At 36.7% G+C, this 18,950-nt stretch overlaps 1 protein-coding gene across 1 annotated transcript in view; it reads left to right on the top strand.

The window, feature by feature from the left end:
- The window catches only part of MOXD1 (monooxygenase DBH like 1), a 91,599-nt gene that overhangs the window by 12,515 nt on the left and 60,134 nt on the right, over nucleotides 1-18,950 (top strand). The window contains exons 2-4 of the mRNA XM_025925716.2: nucleotides 11,111-11,257; nucleotides 12,836-13,003; nucleotides 13,140-13,223. Of these exons, the coding sequence (XP_025781501.1) occupies nucleotides 11,111-11,257; nucleotides 12,836-13,003; nucleotides 13,140-13,223 (399 nt within the window). The remainder of the gene's footprint in view (nucleotides 1-11,110; nucleotides 11,258-12,835; nucleotides 13,004-13,139; nucleotides 13,224-18,950) is intronic.

Raw genomic sequence — 18,950 nt, 5'->3', positions numbered from 1 at the left:
GCCCTGCAACAGAAGCTTAAGAATACTAGCTGCTCAATGAAATATGTGTTGGAAGAAAGGAGAAGTGGGAAGGAGGGAGGGAGAGAGGAAGGAAGGAAGGAAGGAAGGGAGTTTTCTTCTCAAAATTTATATCTTGCATTCACTGGTCATAGTTAAAAGAAGTCATGTAAACTTTTAGAAACTTAAGATAGTGGAATAGGATGAAATGATGGTAAAATACAGTTTATTTCTATGATAAAATCTGAAATTGTTTTTTCCATTGAAGTTTATTGTTAGACCTAAAGAGTCAAAATGTTAATTTTGCACTCTATCTCTGATAATTCTATAACTATAGCAAAGTATTAAATTACTCTACACAAAAACTGAACTGAGGTGATTGGCTATAGGGGAAAATGCAGGATGTGTATATTCAGAAGGTGGCACTTAAAGGACTGACAGATTGCTCAGGTGGGCCCCTCATTGGAACACAAGCTAACAGGGCTCCTATTTTGGCATTCCAGTAGCTATTCACAGATCTCTTATTAGATGTAAGGAGTTTCAATTTTATCTGAAGTGGTTTCTAGAAGGCACACCCCTTCTGTTTTGACATTCCTCTCCAATTTCTGAGGTTAGTGAAGAAATGACTTCTTAAAACCAGCTTACGCTGAAATCTGAAGATTATGTTTGTATAGTTTGTTTATCCAGTTTGGGATTTTTTTTTAGGATCAAAGATTCTCTTTAACACAAAAATATTTATTATTATACTATCAATATTATTGAACCACCATAACACTTATTATAGAAGCTGATATTACAAACAGAAATGTTTGAAGTAACAAGGCTTTTGAGATTTCCAAAAAGAGGAAAAACTACAAGCACCTGTTGAAGAAAATGATGACAGATGGTAACATTTTTCTCAAGGTTCCCTTGCAGCTGTGCTTACATTCAGTTCTCCAGGCTGGGCCGGGTTTATTCATATCTTTTATTACACCCAGAAGGGTTTTCACTTCATCCTGTTTAACACAGTGCCGGTCGAAGCTCTTTTCTGTTGCAGAGATTTTATTCAACAGAGAGAAAAAAGACTGACAATGCTTAAGAACCAATTTAACATCTGTGTAATCACGTTTTTTAACACGAGGTCAGAGCAATCTTGCAGATTATCGCAGCTAGCTTTTTAAGGAGGTTAGTTTTAAAGTGGCAGTCAGGATTCCTGCTGTTGTGCTAACTGATAAATGCCAATGGATACTGATGCTTACTTACTTTACTATTGCCACACAGCATTTTGAAACCTCGATGGTGTATTTCATAATCTTTTTCAAAGCATGGTGTTCAAAAGAAACTATATCCTGTGAGAACATGTTTCATTTTTAGGACACAACCACGGATTAACTTGATTGCTGGAGTCTAATTATCAACTCAGATTTTCAAGGGTAGCAGGTAATATTCTATCTTTAAAAAGTAAAACAAGCTAAACACCTGATTAAAATAATAGTAATCCACAATAAAAACAAAAATAATACCTCATTGGCAATTCATATTGAAGTTGATCTTCATGTAGGTAGCTGAGTTAGAATATGATTGAAATCCACATAACCCCATTTATGTAGGGTAACATTACTTCATATTTCACTTTACAGAATATTAAAGCTGAGTAAATATAAAGAAGAATGACTTCTGCAAATCAGCTTTTATATTTACATAATTAAAACATCTTCAAATTTTATTTTTAAGCTTTTACAAAATCTTTACAGAACCATGGTTCTCTGTGTCCTCCTCAACCCTCTTGTCCTCATAAAGCCCATTATTAATGATACTTAATTGAAGCCTACTTTTATTTACCAGTATTTTATGTTAATTTATAATATATGCAATATATATCATACAATTAGATTTTTATAACGGCTGTGACATCCAACTGTGGCAATGAGAGTGCACTGTGATCAATAATCCTATTTATTTTAAGTTTATTTATTTATTTTTGAGACAGAGAGACAGACAGATAGAGCACACAGCAGGGGAGGAGCAGAGAGAGAGGGAGAGAGAATCCCCAGCAGGCTCCACACTGCCAGCATGGAGACCTGTGCAGGGCTCGAACTCACAAACCACAAGATCATGACCTGAGCCAAAACCAAGAGTCAGATGTTTAACCAACTGAGCCATCCAGAAGCCCCCTATTTTTATTTTAAAAGTACTAGAATATCAGGCACCATAGGACGATGGCTGAGGAACGGTCTTTACCATGGGTGTGTGACAGTGTTGCATCTGGGCTCTATTTGCTAACTGGGACCGGCAGTGGGGGCTATGGGTGCCATTCAGTTCTAATTGTAAAGGTGAAAACCAGGGAGTAATAGTGATCTGGGGAAATTCCATAAATATCTCATAAGTGCTACACAGTATGGTTTGGTGAAAATAAATTTCTAAGTGCTATTATTGGTATCAGATTCTTAATTGGTTGGTGTTTTACCGTCAATTTCATTCTCCAGTTTATTTTTTCTCCAAGTGGATAATAGTACCAAATAATTATTCCATTTAATTACCTACTCAGATAACATTTATCCCTTTGTCAAACTGTCAGGAAACCATTAACTTCACTGAGCGTACTCTTTTAGGTTTAGCCAATATGCATGAAGGATTTTCAAGACTGACTGTTCTTTGACTGACTTGGTTTCTTTTTATCTCTTTTTTTTCTCCCTCCCTTACTTCTTTTCTTCCTCCTGGCAAGAATAGCTGAATGATAGGAAATTAGGGATGCAGATTTTTTTTTGTTTGTTTTTTTCTCTTCTCTTGCCTCACTTAATTATCCTTTTAAGGTTTGCCAATATGCCATTTTTTTATTGTATAATGTCGACACCATTAAGACTGTGTTTGGTTATAGTTCATGTATTTTCTTAACACAGGCTGAAGGAAGAATTAAGGTGCTTCTGGGGAATAATTGTGCACCTCCCAAGTTAATCTATTCTCATACCATTAAGATGTGAATATTGGGTTATGGTTCTTGAGTTCTTCTCTTTTATTTCCATAATTGTCCCCTTATTTAGAAGGGCAAAAGGAAAGGCAGGATGCTCCTTTTAAAATTACCTATATTTAATAAGCATCTGCAACATACAAGTCACTCGGGATATAAATTCACATTAGAAAAGATTCTGAAACACGATTTCTCTCTCTTAGATCTGTTTTTGTTTTTGTTTTTTTGTCCTATTTCTTTAAAATAGGTGGGGAATGCCTTCTTAGTGTAAAAGGATTTCAAAGAGCTGTTGCATGCATAAACTCTTTTTTCTAAATGAGGATGTCAGTTCCATAAGATTCATGTCCATTTAGGGGCTAAAAGGTCACAACAACGTTCCCAGATTTCAGTGCCAGATGTGTCTAGATGGCCGATCATGCAGACTCAACTCATCCTAGCATCTGGTTAAGCACATTCCACATGGATCTTAACCATATGTAAATGTAATTGAGAGCAATTGGGAAAATAATCACTCTCCCTCTTTTTGTTCCATTTACAGTGCACACAACTGTATTAAAAGTACAAATGTATAACTGGATTGATAAAGTTAGCTTTCTATTTTTAGGCAGTTACTACATGGTTGAGAAGATAATTCTATGTCTAGAATATATTACAGGCGACTTGGGAATGCAAAAGAGGAGTAAGGATTCTAAGAGGGAATGATCACTTCCAGTTGAAATGATCAAAGAAAACTTCATAGAGCAGATAGAATCATGAGTCTTGAAGGGAAGAAAGCATTTCAATGGAGTTAAGTTTCAATGGGTGGAGTTAGTGGAGAGGATTTCTCAGTGGGGTGAAGAGAGTAGGGAGGACAGAGAAGAAGAGTGTGAACAAAAGGAGAAGAAGGAAATGGGCAGAATTTGAGGGGAATAATAAATAGATAGTAGAGATCATGTGTTAGGATTAGTGATAGACACGGAAAATTAAGTTAGACTAAACTGTAGAAAAACTTGAATCTACAATGGAATTCTACCATATACCATCGAATAAAACACAGTGATCCACTGAGAGTGATTTTCAAGGAAAACTTTGACAGAAATAATGCAGGTGATAGTCTGAAGTGAGGTACAGAAAGTTGTAATCGAGTAGAAGTGAAAGACGGGTTATTTTTTCAAAGAAGGAACTGACGGGTTCTGTGGAGGTATGAGTAATTGAGGAAGAAGTTAAAGAAGATTGCAGTTTTGAATCTGGATGATAGGAGAGTGGCAGTGTAATGGAAAAAAAAATCAGGGAAACTGGAAAATCAGGGAGACAGACAAAGGGTAAATACAATTTTGGATATATTGCATTTTGAAAGGACACTAAGACTTCCAAGTGGAGTTAGACTTTTGGATATGTGATAATGAAGGTGATGATTGGAAACTCTTGGAGTAGACGAGATTCCCAAAGGATGAAATACAAAGACAGAGGAGTATAATGTCAAGGACAGAACTTTGATGTGTATGGTTAGGAATGGGAAAAAATAGAGATAAACTGTCAGAAATGGACAGTCAATAGTGGGCTGTCTGGAAGCTGGCAGTGTGGACATCCTTGCCTTATACCCAAGACTTGTTCCCAAGTTTAGGGGAAGAATTTAGTATGATGTTTGCTGTAGGATTTTCTACAGATGCTCTTTATAAGGTTAAGGGCGTGCCCTTCTGCTGCTGTTTACTGAGCGATTTCACCATGAATGAATGTTTCAGATAGTTTTTCTGCATTTATTAAGATGATCGTATGGTTTTCTTCTTTAGACTTTGATATTATGAATTGTATTGATTGATTTTGTAATGTTGAACCAAATCTGCGTGCTAATGATATGTTATCCTTTTTTTTTTTTTTTAATGTTTTTGTTTTACTTTTGAGAGAGAGAGAGAGCAGGAGCAGGGGAGGGGCAGAGAGAGGAAGACACAGAATCCGAAGCAGGCTTCAAGCTCTGAGCTGTTAGCACAGAGCCCGATGCGGGGCTCGAACTCACAAACTGTGAGATCAGCCCAAGTCGGGTGCTTAACCGACTGAGCCACCCAGGTGCCCCTAAATGAATGTATCTCTATGTCAAAAATTTAGATTAGGGGTGCCTGGGTGCCTCAGGTGGTTGAGTGACCGACTTCATCTTGGGTCATGGTCTCAGGGTCGGTGGGTTTGAGCCCCGCGTCGCACTCTGTGCTGATAGCTCAGAACCTGGAGCCTGCTTTGGATCCTGTGTCTCCCTCTCTCTCAAAAATAAACATTTAAAAATTTAAAAAAAATAAAAAAAAATAGATTACACATAAAATCTTAATAATGCATCTGTTTTATAAAGAAAAATTTACTCTCACGTATCAAAAACATCATGACCTGATCATGATCTGAGCCGAAGTCAGACGCTCAACCAACTGAGCCAGCCAGGTGCCCCGATATATTATCCTTTTAAAAATGTATCACTATATTTGCTAACATATAAAGAAAATTTGCATTTCAGCCCATGAAAAATACTGCTTTGTTCATTTTTTTTGTAATGCCTTTGATTTTGGTATCAGGGTAAGGCTGTCATCAAAAAATGAGTTGGGCAGTGTTTTCTGTTCTTTATCTTCTGGAAGAGTTTGTGAAGGATCTGTATTATCTCTTCCATAAATATTTGGCAAAAATCCAAGTGAAAGCACCTTGGCTTAGCTTTTTTTTTTTTTTTTTTTTAAGAAGATTTTTACCCATGAGTAGATTATAGGGCTATTCAGAATATCTGTTTTCCTTAATAAATTTGACTTGTTTGTGTCTTTCAAAAACTTTGCCCTTCTCTCATCTAAATTATCCAAGTTTTTTATGTCTAGGTGTGCATAATATTATTAGCCTTTTTAAAAAAGTTTATTTATTTTGAGAGGGAGACAGAGAGTCAAGTGGGGAAGGGACAGAGAGAGAGAGGGAGAGAGAGAAAAATCCCAAGCAGGCTCTGCATCACCAGTGCAGAGCCTGATGTGGGCCTTGAAGTCTCGAACTGTGAGATCATGACCTGAGCCAAAGTCAGAAGCTTAACAAACTGATCCACCCATGCATTTCCATGAAGTTATTAACCTTTCAATGTATGTAGGATCTATTGTAATATTTCCCTTTTATTTCATTTATATGTATCTGTTTTGTACTTGTCCCATCTGCTCTTTGTTTTATATTTCTCTTCTCCTGCTTTCTTTAAAAATTTTTTTTTAATGTTTATTTTTCAGAGAGAGAGAGAGAGGTGAGCATGAGTGGGGGAGGGGCAGAGAGAGAGGGAGACACAGAATCCAAAGCAGGCTCCAGGTTCTGAGCTGTCAGTGGGGCTCGAACTCACAGACTGGGAGATCATGACCTGAGCCAAAGTCGGACGCCCAAATGACTAAGCCACCCCAGGCGCCCCTCCTGCTTTCTTTTACATTGAGTATTTTTATAATTCCAAAAGAGTGGATGTTATTTGGGATGGAAAAAAGGCAAGATGTGGCTGTCGTGTGTCGAAACTGAAATTCTCTTGAAGTGAGATGCGTGATCATAAGCTGAGGGTGGGGACATGTTGGCATCTTAAATCGAGAAGGTTAGAATATTTGTCTTGGGAGGCCTCCTGAGAAAACAGTAAGAGATTAACATGTGGATTTCTAAGCATTAGTAGGGGCCCAGCTTATGTAAACATGTAGCCAATAATACTGTTGTGATAGGTAAGGTATACTATGATCAAATTTGAAGACATATATTAAAATAGGCCTTAAGTACTAGAAAATGTGAACAAATTATAATGGAATTATGGTGGTGGTTAGACTGTTTCACATTTCAGTTATAATAAAATCCATTCATGTTTTCCCTCCATAAGGTTGAAGATATCAGCATCTTTTAGACATTCAGATTTTGCCAAGAGTCCAGAGCTTGTCTGGAAGCCATCTTTTTGAAATATTGGACACTCAGTAGTTTACACAGGATAGATGCGCTCGAGGGATATTCAGTGAGACCCGAGTGCAGTTTCTTCCATATTCTCATAGCTAAGTTATCTGAAAAGCCAGAAGAAGGTGGGATAGCTGAAAGGAATTGTTATTGGTGAGTAGAAATAGAAGGAATGGAATGTTGGGGAGCCAGCTGAATATTCTGTGGGACTAATGGTTTTGGAAGCATGTTTGCAAGACTAGGATAATTATTCTACTCTTCCGGCTGATTGCATTTTGTGTTGTGTTCTTTTTGTTCGCAAAAACTGTGATTGCTTGAATCATGTAGTGAAATGTGAACTCAGTATAAAGGTGCAATTTATCTGAATCTCTCATTGTCCATAGGCATTGCTATCTCATCTACATATTGAAAATCTACGTGATCACAAGTGGGAAAATCACAATATGATAGGAGTATTTCATTTGAATTGTTTCACAGTTACAGCCGGCTCTCAGAATAAATTTTTTGACAGCTTCCAACTTTACCAGTAGAAAAAGTAACATTTTACATGGAAAAAATGTTTACAGAGACATTTCTGTAGACAGAAAATATAAACTAACTCATACTTTTCCAGCAATGGCCGCTACGGTGTATAACGATGAAGAAGGATACAGACTGGAGTCAGACTCTCTGGCTTTGATACTGGCTTTACTATTTACCAGCCGTGTGAACTTGACACGATGCTTAACTTTATGCTTTAGTGTCTTCATCGGTGAAGTAGGAAAATAATTTTATCTCATAGACTTGACGTAAAGGTTAAATGAGTTAACACATGTGCATGTATTAATACATGCTTAAACTGGTCCTGGTGCGTGGTATGTACTCAGTGAGTTGGTTGTTACCAGGGTGAAAAAAGCTTAGTTAGGCCCCACCCATCACTAATAATGTGGGTTTTGAGCATGATCTGCATGTGAAATTTACATACGCTTGATAGCTACCTTGAAAAGGTACTAGGAATAAAAATACCAAATGCCATCCATTTGAGTGTGACATTTACAATTTAAGGTTTTTTTCCTGTATACTTTATTTTTATTTATTTACTTATTTATTTTTGCGGAGCACAGCAATCATTTCTTCAAATGTAGTTTTAATGTTAGTAAAAATAGGTACAATTATGTTTTAGCATGCATTTTCTTTTTTTTATATGTATTTAATTTCTTTTTTTTTTTTTAATTTTTTTTTAAATTTTTTTTTTCAACGTTTTTTATTTATTTTTGGGACAGAGAGAGACAGAGCATGAACGGGGAAGGGGCAGAGAGAGAGGGAGACACAGAATGGGAAGCAGGCTCCAGGCTCTGAGCCATCAGCCCAGAGCCCGACGCGGGGCTCGAACTCACGGACCGCAAGATCGTGACCTGGCTGAAGTCGGACGCTTAACCGACTGCGCCACCCAGGCGCCCCTAATTTCTTTTTTTTAAACTTGTTTTTAAAGTGCAACAATGATTTCAGGAGTAGATTTCTTAGTGCCCCTTACCCATTTAGCCCATCCCCCGTCCCACAACCCCTCCAGTAACCCTCAGTTTGTTCTCCATATTTATGAGTCTCTTTTGTTTTGTCCCCCTCCCTGTTTTTATGTTATTTTTGTTTCCCTCCCCTTATGTTCATCTGTTTGTCTCTTCAAGTCCTCATATGAGTGAAGTCGTATGATTTTTGTCTTTCTCTGACTGACTAATTCACTTAGCATAATACCCTCCAGTTCCATCCACGTAGTTGCAAATGGCAAGATTTCATTCTTTTTGATTGCCGACTAATACTCCATTGTATTTACATACCACATTTTCTTTATCCATTCATCCGTCGATGGACATTTGGGCTCTTTCCATACTTTGGCTATTGTGGATAGTGCTGATATAAACATGGGGGTGCATGTGTCCCTTCGAAACAGCACACCTGTATCCCGTGGATAAATGCCTAGTTGTGCAATTGCTGGGTCATAGGGTAGTTCTACTTTTAGTTTTTTGAGGAACCTCCATACTGTTTTCCAGAGTGGCTGTACCAGCTTGCATTCCCACCAACAATGCAAAAGAGATCCTCTTTCTCTGCATCCTCGCCAACATCTGTTGTTGCCTGAGTTGTTCATGTTAGCCATTCTGACCGGTGTCAGGTGGTATCTCATTGTGGTTTTGATTTGTATTTCCCTGATGATGAGTGATGTTGAGCATTTTTTCATGTGTCAGTTGGCCATCTGGATGTCTTCTTTGGAGAAGTGTCTGTTCATGTCTTTTGCCCATTTCTTCACTGGATTATTTGTTTTTTGGGTGTTGAGTTTGATAAGTTCTTTATAGATTTTGGATACTAACCCTTTATCTGATATGTCATTTTCAAATATCTTCTCCCATTCTGTCGGTTGCTTTTTAGTTTTGCTGATTGTTTCCTTAGCTGTGCAGGAGCTTTTTATTTTGATGAGCTCCCAGTAGTTCATTTTTAGCATGCATTGTCTGAATCAACCATTTGTGACTTTTTATTTTTTAAATACAAATTTTTATATTTTTTAAAGTTTATTTTATTTGTTTTGAGAGAGAGAGAGAGGGGTGAGGAGGGGCAGAGAGAGAGACAAACAGAATCCCAAAAGAGAATCCATGCTGACAGGGCTGAATCCGTCATGGGGCTCCATCTCATGAACTGTGAAATCATGACCTGAGCCAAAGTCAAGAGTCAGATGCTTAACCCAGACACCCCAACCATTTATGAGTTTTTAGAGATAAAATGTCATCATGTATGCAAAGACCATTATAATTAAGGCAAACTTTGTGTCTTCTCTAAGAAATGAAAATTAGCACCATGAATTTTATAACTCTTACTGTAGAAAGCAAATGGTGAATGATATAGGAAAATATTTTGGATAAAAACCAAATGATATTGCAAAGGGGGGGAAGGAAATTAGTAGTAAATGGGCAATATTAAATAGGCAGTTCCCCCCCATATATGGTTTCATTTCTTTATCTTTCAAAATCCATAAAATAGATATGTATTATCCCCATTTTACTAATGTTAGAACAAAAGCTCAGAGTTTGACTTTAACAATTCTCCAAGGCTATTTAGGGGTAGAGCTAGGGATCAGATCCTAGCCATTTTATTTCAAAACCCATGATCTCCCCATTGCATTTGTTTGCCTCCCAGAAGTGATCTGGATACCATTGATCAAGTTTAGTACAAAAATCATAGGTGATCCATAAAAACAAAATTTCTCCAGTTTTTCGATGTCTTATAATTCAACTAGTTTCATTTCTTTCCGTAATTTTCCATTCCATTTCATTTAAAATTTTTTTTTCAACGTTTTTTATTTATTTTGGGACAGAGAGAGACAGAGCATGAACGGGGGAGGGGCAGAGAGAGAGGGAGACACAGAATCGGAAACAGGCTCCAGGCTCCGAGCCATCTGCCCAGAGCCCGACGCGGGGCTCAAACTCACGGACCGCGAGATCGTGACCTGGCTGAAGTCGGACGCTCAACCGACTGCGCCACCCAGGCGCCCCCCATTTCATTTTAATATGCATTTGCTATTAAAGCACATACTAAAATGGCCTATAACCTCAGATGGGGTCTCTTAGCTTTCAGGAGTGGTGAAAGGAAGTTCCACTTGCTGTAATAGTAAGAAAAGTGCTTATCTTGGGGTTGGTCCTGTCTTTATCACAAACTAGTCAATTCCATTTGGGGCAAGCCATTTCACAGTGTTGAAATTCCTCTTTTCATTTGTATCAATGAAAATCACTAGGTGATCTTGAATGTCTATTTATTCCATTTCTTTTGATGCTCTATGACACTATAAAATCCTTCCCACATTTTCCTGAAGGGCCAGAAATTCAAATATGGACCACTCTTTTAGGGAACTGATTTCCTAGTTGGGATACTCCAGTTCCTTGAAAATTCCCAGGACTTTAAAAATGGCTATAGATACTGTATTTTGTAGTGAGCAAATCCAGAATCAATTTTTTCAGGTTCTGCAAATATTTTTTTTAAGTTTTTAAAATTTATTTATTTTGAAAGAGAGAATGCAAGCAGGGGACAGGCAGAGAGAGAGGGAGAGGGAGAATCCTAAGCAGGCTACACACTGTTAGTGCAGAGTCCAATACAGGGCTTGAACCCACGAACTCTGAGATTATAACCTGAGCCGAAATTGAGTTGGATGCTTAATTGTCTGAGCCACCCAGGTGCCCCTAAATATTCTTAACCTCAATTTTTTCCACTCTGAATTTGGGATAGCCTAATTTTTCTTTTTTATATTTTCCACAGGATTATTTTACAAATGCAAATAGAGAATTAAAAAAAGATGCTCAGCAAGATTACCGCCTGGAATATGCCATGGAAAATAGTACACACACAATAATTGAATTTACCAGAGAACTGCATACATGTGACATAAATGACAAGAGTATAACGGTGAGTAGTCTATGAGTGAATGCCACAGGAATAAATTGTACATTTGTTTACAGTGGTGAAAGACTTTGTAGAATACAAGGAACAAATATTTAAAAATAACCTTTGAAAACAAAGTCACACAGTCTGTTTTGGAATATCTTTGAATTCTTTTTAGAAGCCACAGAAAATCTAAGACTATGCATTTCAATAAAGGCAATTTTTGTGTGAATCTAACATTTTGAAGGGCCATTTAAAGTGGGTATGATTTTATCTGTAAGATTTCTAGTTTTTTCTCCATAAAGTTTGAGACTATACAACAGATAAAGGTTGGAAAAAATGTATTACACAAGAGGGAATTATGATACTGAATTTTAGGGTATAATTCATCTGATTTGTGAGTGATTTATTTTTGTAAATTTCTAAAATCAAGATGAATAGTAGACTGATTAAAATTGCCTCCCGACACAAGATTTCTTATTGTCAGATTTCATTCAAAAATTAATATCTTTATGCATATGCAAATTAAATATTTAGACAGCATATAATTCATGTGGTACTTTGGAAATTTCCATGAATTCCTTGGATCAGTTTCATTTTGTATAGATCAATCAAATTATCTTTTTTATTTGATAAATCAAAGCTTTAAAAATGGGAATGTAAAAATATGAAGCCAGTTTTGATTAACATTCAGCATAAAGAGTAAAAGAAGAAGAAAAACACATGCAAAAATGTGGATCACTTTTTATGTAATATACCGTGCAATTATACTTTAATGGGAAAAATAATTATAGTCATTTGACTTATTAAGAAAGAATATAGCTTTTAAAATAAATAGCTTTTGCTTTATTATTTATTTTCAAAGTTCTTATTACAGAGATCTGGCAAAGACACCTTTTTCTGTGGGAGGACTGAACAATTTCTTCATACCTCACCAAGCCCTCCCCCTGGCCCACCACCCCTCGGGCAATCTCTCCTGTTTGCTAAATGGAAACCAATTTCACCTGACAGTACTTTCCCTTGTTGGGATACCCTAGTCCCTTGGAAATTCCCAGGATTCATAAAATGCCTAACGCTAGATTCTAGGATAATAAACCCAGAATCAGAAATTCCTCCTGTGTTTGCACTTTCTGTCAATTCGTACATGTGACGGGGCCAGTTCTGGGGAAAATCTATAGTGAATGTAAAAGTGCTAACCTGGAAGGTGACTTTAGTTTTCCAGAATCCTTGCTTCTTAACAAGAATATTTGCTTGGCGACTACTAGTTGCTGGTGTGCAGACCTGGCGTGACGACGATTTACCGTTGCCATGTGCACGGAAGCATAACCTCTGAGTCAGTTGCCTTTCACTCTGCCTTGGAAGCCATAATCTTGCGTGCTAAGAGATACCGTTTCTTCCAAAAAGAAACTCACCTATCTGGACACTTAATGATTGAATCAAATTGACACAATTAATGCTAGAGACCATGTTGAGAGCTCCCAATGTCATTATTCTCTTTTTTTTCACGTCTGCATCCTGCTTTAAATAGAATTCCTTAAACTCAGCTCAGTGGTAAGGGACGTGCTCTCATGAGACATAATGGTGCCCATGTCTGCTCACTAGGAGAGCACAGTGAGAGTGATCTGGGCTTACCACCATGAAGATGTGGGAGAAGCCGGCCCCAAGTACCACGACTCCAATCGTGGCACCAAGAGTCTGCGGCTGTTGAATCCTGAGAAAACCAGCGTGTTGTCTACAGCCATACCATACTTTGACCTGGTAAATCAGGACGTAAGTTTTTTCAGGTTTTATGATTGGAGGGGTGGGTTTATGGAAAGCGTGTAAGAGTTTTTATTTACACTTTTGTGTTTAATAGTGTGTCAAGAGAATGTGACTTTGTGTCCCCCTCCCCTTTTTATTAAGACAGGTCCCCATCCCAAACAAAGGTACGACCTACTGGTGCCAAATGTTTAAAATTCCTGTGTTCCAGGAAAAGCATCATGTAATAAAGGTATGTGACTCACTCACAGGCTAAATTTAATTTGCACAAATGGAGGAGAAATTGTTGTTAAAATGAAAATGATTTAAAAAATAGAAATGATTTTCAATTGTATGAAAGTTATTTCAAGAGCAAAGTAACTGGCTTCTCTGACTCACACCCTGTCTTACGAGTTACTGAATTTAGAGGGAAATCTTGGATTGTAGCTAGGATTTTGGCTTTTGGCTCCTAATTTTACATTTTAAGGTAAAAGTTAAAGATGCATTTGAATAGTGCTACCTATTTCCTAGGCAACATTGTGTACAGTTGGAATTGCTGGACTTGCAATTTAAATAATGTATTTGCATATTGATAAACTATATACAGGAACATTACATTCCCCACCAAGATTGTTTGAGATTGGCTTGTTTCATTGTAAACATTGGATATTGTAAAAAAAAAAACCTATTTTTACAGTGATTTTTTGAAAATAAGAAAAAAGGAAAATTGGTGGATTCCTACAAAATTAAAAATTACAGAATTTGCCTGTGGCACCTAACTCCCTCCCACCTCCACCGGGAACAGCTTCCCAAAACTTTTGTATCTAGCTAGTGGAGAAACAGGTATTTTCAAAGAATTCCATGTCCTTGGTTCTGTGCTAGGTACTGCTTGGTAGTTACACAGAGGCTGAATGTATAATCCATACTCTCCAGGAAACTATAGTAAGAAGGTAGGAGAAGTGTCCTTGACACAGGAGAGAATAAGATCGAATTAAATCATGCATACAAATACTCTAAACGTTCAGAAGGCTAGACATCATCAGCTTTTTGTCAGTCCTCGGACTCTGTAACAAAGCAGTGTGGATGTGAGAAAGGAGAAAACGTGTGGATTCTAGAATCGAGAGGGAAATGCATGGGTTTGACTCGCAGGTCGTCTCTTTAGCTCACTGCGTGCTCTCAGGTAAGTTGCTCTGGGATAATGCCCTGGTTTCTTCGTCTGCAGAGGGTGGTCACCATAACACTTCCCCTCTTAACCTCAAAACCTCTTGGCAGAGTTGGAAACACTGAGTACATTCTGTAAAGTGACTTAGATTTGTCAGTTTCTAATATATTTGTCTAGTGGCACAGAGCTGCCTTTTGCTTACGGATATGATTCATCACTACTTACAGAGGCAAGAAGAGCAGGGGAAGGGAATGTTTTTTGAATTACTAAGTAGTCCTAAATACTTGTAGAATATTTTTGCAATCAGAAGATTTACCAACCGTGAGACTTTGGATAAGCCATTTACCTCTGTGCAATGTTATTTGCTGTTTCTTGCATGTGCCTTAATACCAGTGCCTAAGGCCTTCCCTTATGCTGATGAAAAGCCTTTCTCAGAAAAGAGGATGTTATATTTATATAGACTATGTGCCATATAATACTGTGTGTCATTCGCAGCAAATTTAGTGGGAACTCGGCTTAAGGGACAAATGTAAAACTACAGGTTCAGAAATAAAAGCCCATGTTTCACAAAATGGGTCCTGGATTCATTTTTCAGCAAATGTTAACGGATAGGATATAAAGCCCTTAACTACTGACATGAATGCATTTTTTTCTTATTATTAATGCTAATCATTAAGTCGAATGAAATAAAAGTATTTGCTCTTAAGGGAGGTCAGTATATGTTCTAAGTCTGTACGTAGGATATTTACCTGGTATCCCATCTGAGAATTCTTAGCTAGCTTTCCCGGCACATGCTTTTAGAGTAATACTCAGATATGTGGGCATGTATTGAATATTTGGAGTTCTGTAGGACGATGGAAATTCTTTACTCCTAGCAAGAGGGGGTTTGGGGTACAGGCTGCAAGTCGGAGAGGAGGGGGTGGTTATACAAAATTTGGTTGCTTCAGGAGCAGAGGGTTGGTGGCTGGCATTTAAAATTCTATTATTACTTAAGAATACCACTTACAGAATAGATTCCTGAGCTTGTTGTTAAATCCTAAAATATCCTAAAGGTCATCAAGTACTATGGAACATTTTGCAAAAAAAAATGAGCCTAAATAGACTGGCTGGCCCAGTCGGAGGAGCATGTGGTGACTCTTGATCTTGGGGTTGTGAGTTCGAGCCCCATGTTGGATGTAGAGATTACTTCAAAATGAAATCTTAAAAGAGAGAAGAGGAAGCTCTACTTGGAAAATAAATTCAAAATATCTATGTTGTAAAAAAATTCAGGTTGTATATGTTTTGAGACAGGTTTTAAAAAACAGTTTTCGTTTGCAACTCATGCCAGTTTATAATAAAAGGTCAATTCATTTCTAGGGTAGAATTCATAGATCTAAAACTTACCTTAAGAAATTACCTAATTCCCATTCTCTTTTCCTTAGCAGAGATGATTTCTAGTAATTTAAGACAAATGTATCTTCTTTCCATAGAATCAAAGACGCCTGTTTTGAAGAGCCATCAGCTAGGTGCCTATCTTTATTCTGTATTTTATGTCCCGCGAGTCACTGTATCAAAAAGCCTCAGTCCTTCTCTGAGACAAAAACCAAAAATACTTTCTCAGAAAAAAGAACATTGCTTTTATATTGTATTATATTATATATCGTTTGCAGCAAGTTTTAAGAACATTGATAATAGTAATATGGCGAGAAATCAATTTTGTTGTCTGGACTCTCATTTCAAACAAAGAAAAGTGTGTAATTGCAATTAAATGTTACTAGTGCTGCCCAACATACATTTTGTAGTTGTAATAACTATAAAACTAAGCAGATAAATGAAATATATCAGTGGCTGTGTGTGAATATATTTAATGTGAATGAGTAAACTTAAACATATTAATTACACTTAATTTAAATATTAATCATATAATGATCAAAAGCATTTACTACCAAAAATATGAAATAATAAGGTAAATAATTTCTAAAATTATAAACTAATAAAGGCAAATAATTTCATCCACAGGAATAATGGGATTATGATAAAAATTATTGGGGGTTCAGTTCAGTTGGGTTTCACATTTATTGATTTGTATTTTGGTTTTTGTGAAAAATGTTTAAAATTGTGATTTCAAAATATTGGTATTGTCAGATGACAGCATGCCACACTAGAAGACAGAAATGGAAATTATGAAAAAGAAAGCTCTTGGTAATTTATATCGAAACCACACTCCTCATATGAGATCACCTCTGTGTCTCTCACTCTCGAGACCCACTGTCCAGCCCATATCTCCATATTTAAACATGACCCTATTTAAGCTTTGCCAAATACATAGCTTTACCCTAAATTTAAAATTTTTTAGAGAAAGTGGTTCTTTCCGCTCTCTGTAGTCAATAGTAACATCATTATCACCTGATGGTGACAATTGGATATACTCTGCCAGAAGCTGAGGTTATCAACTGGTATAACACACCCGTGTGTGTGTGTGTGTGTGTGTGTGTGTGTGTGTGTGTGTGTGTATGTGTGTGTAGCTTTTATTGTCAGAGAATTCTCCTCATAGATAAACTAAACTCCTAACTCATCTGTTTAAGCATGATCTATCTTATTTGATTTAATAAATAATTGCTGACTGCCTATTATGTTAGGGTTAGGGTTAGACAAGAAAAACATCCAAGCTGACTCATCATCCCATCTCCATCTTGCCTTAAAGGCCCACCTTTCTAATAGGGAGACAGTGAGCCTCATGGTAGCATAGGTGGGTTCTGCACTCTGATGGGCCAGATTTGGATCCTTGCTTTCCATCATCAGGCATTTAACCATGGGTGAGTTATTTGTCACTCACATGTCAATTTTATCATTTAAATTTGCATGGTAACTTCCTTATGGAATTGTTTGGGCTAAAGGTTAAATAGTAGTTAATAAAATTATATTACCACTTAGCACAATATCTGACACATAGAAAACTCTTAACAAACCCAACTATTATTATCAGGCCATTTATTTTCAATGTTGTTGTCTGAATGACTTTTCATTGAAAACTGCTGTTTAGTAAAGAGACCCAGAAAAGCAAAGAGCATCATGCTGAAAGGTTGACCATTGCTGAGTTTTAAGAGAGGATTACCTTTACTTGTTGTGTGACCTCAGACAAATTATTTACTTCCTTGTGCCTTAGTTTTCTCGCCTGGAAAATGGGCATAATAGTCCTCAACTAATAGGGTTGTTACAACTATTAAGTGAATCGAAGGAGTTTAACATATGTAATTAGAACAATGCCTGGCACATAGTTTTAAATAAAGTAAACAAAATTATGTAGATCACTAGCAATAAACACAACTGCTCATCTATTGATCATCTTGTTAGGTTTCTGGGTTGCTGAGGGATCCCAAGCCTGCCAATCCCTTCTAGAGAGTCAGAATTCCAAATAAAACCTAGATTCTCACTCTTCATGTAGGGAGGCCACCGTGAAAACTTTCTCCTGTGTAGAAATGTGAAGTGGAGATAAACAAAACACTATCATTAGTCTATTCTATTCTATTCTATTCTATTCTATTCTATTCTATTCTATTCTATTCTATTCATCAATAGAATGAGATACTGTGCTGTCACTTGCTACTGAACAGAACATCTTTCTTGACTTGATATTAGATGCTGCTGTTTCTTTCCATTGGTGGCACTCATAAATCTGAATGATTTAATTTGGGGGAATGTTTCCTAGGACAAGAAAATCTAAGGATAATTGATATTGAATGACCATGAAATGTTCTTGAAGCCAGAGTACTGTATAGCCATGAAATAGTCCTTCAAAACTTTGATTTTCCTATCCTAGACACGTAGTATGAACATTTGGGTTTATGCACTATGTTAAATCAACATTGCTGGTCAGTTTCCCTATTGTGTTTATTTCTTGTTCTCCTCCTCTTTTTCTTTCTTCCTCTTCCTCTCTCCTCCTCCTCCTTCTTCCTCCTCATCTCCTCCTCTTCTTTCTTCTTCTTAATATAAGAACACCATCATATGGGAAACTTTAGCATTAACATATTCTGAAATGTCAAGTGTGATAGAGGACTTCTATTTCTGAAAATGTATAAGGTTTCCAGGTTAAATTTAGTAAATTGTAAGAATTTTCCCTGTCAAGCTACATGATTTGACTATTGGAATGCTCTCCTCTTTGTCAGTATATCGTCTTCCATTTTCTCCCCTGAAATCATATTTCAAAATATATTTTCACTGATGTGATTTTTTTCTTCCCTGATAGAATTGGTTTCTCATCAGGATGCATTTCCACAGACTCTATGCTTTAGTTCTCATTTTTTTTCATGCCTTCACCTTCAGTTTCCCTCTGTTAGGTGGCAGACTAACAGGTGTTTGCTATTGACTGTTAACCAAATAGTTGTATTTTCACTCATTTACATTACAATTCTTCAGAACGTTTTTGGCTGACCAATGTTCCCTTTTATTTATTTATTTATTTTTTTTTACCAATTCGACCATATTTCACAAAGGCAAATCTTGGATATTTAGCTAGATCTATTTAGTATGTTGAAAGAAATTAACTTTCAAAGTATGCTTTTTGTGAAAGTACTTTGCATTCGTTTTAAATACATGGCAGCACTATATTTGGTTATTAAATTCTTAATACCAATGCATTACTACTGGCACCTGTGGATTTTGTCACCCATTGACAAAATGGATAATTCTTTATCTTGTAGAAAAATTATGCTGTAAAATCATAAGAATCATCCTTTTCTTTGGGAATTTGTCATCTAGAGTTTGTAATTATTAACATAATTATATATATTATATGTAATATATATACATGTATCAGTGGATCTGAAAGTTTATATGTAT

This window comes from Puma concolor, chromosome B2 (genome assembly GCF_028749965.1).
Source record: "Puma concolor isolate L17-30 chromosome B2, mPumCon1.1.hap2, whole genome shotgun sequence".
Taxonomy (NCBI): Eukaryota; Metazoa; Chordata; class Mammalia; order Carnivora; family Felidae; genus Puma; species Puma concolor.
Note: the sequence above shows the minus strand (reverse complement) of the source record. Positions and strands in the feature narration are given on the sequence as shown.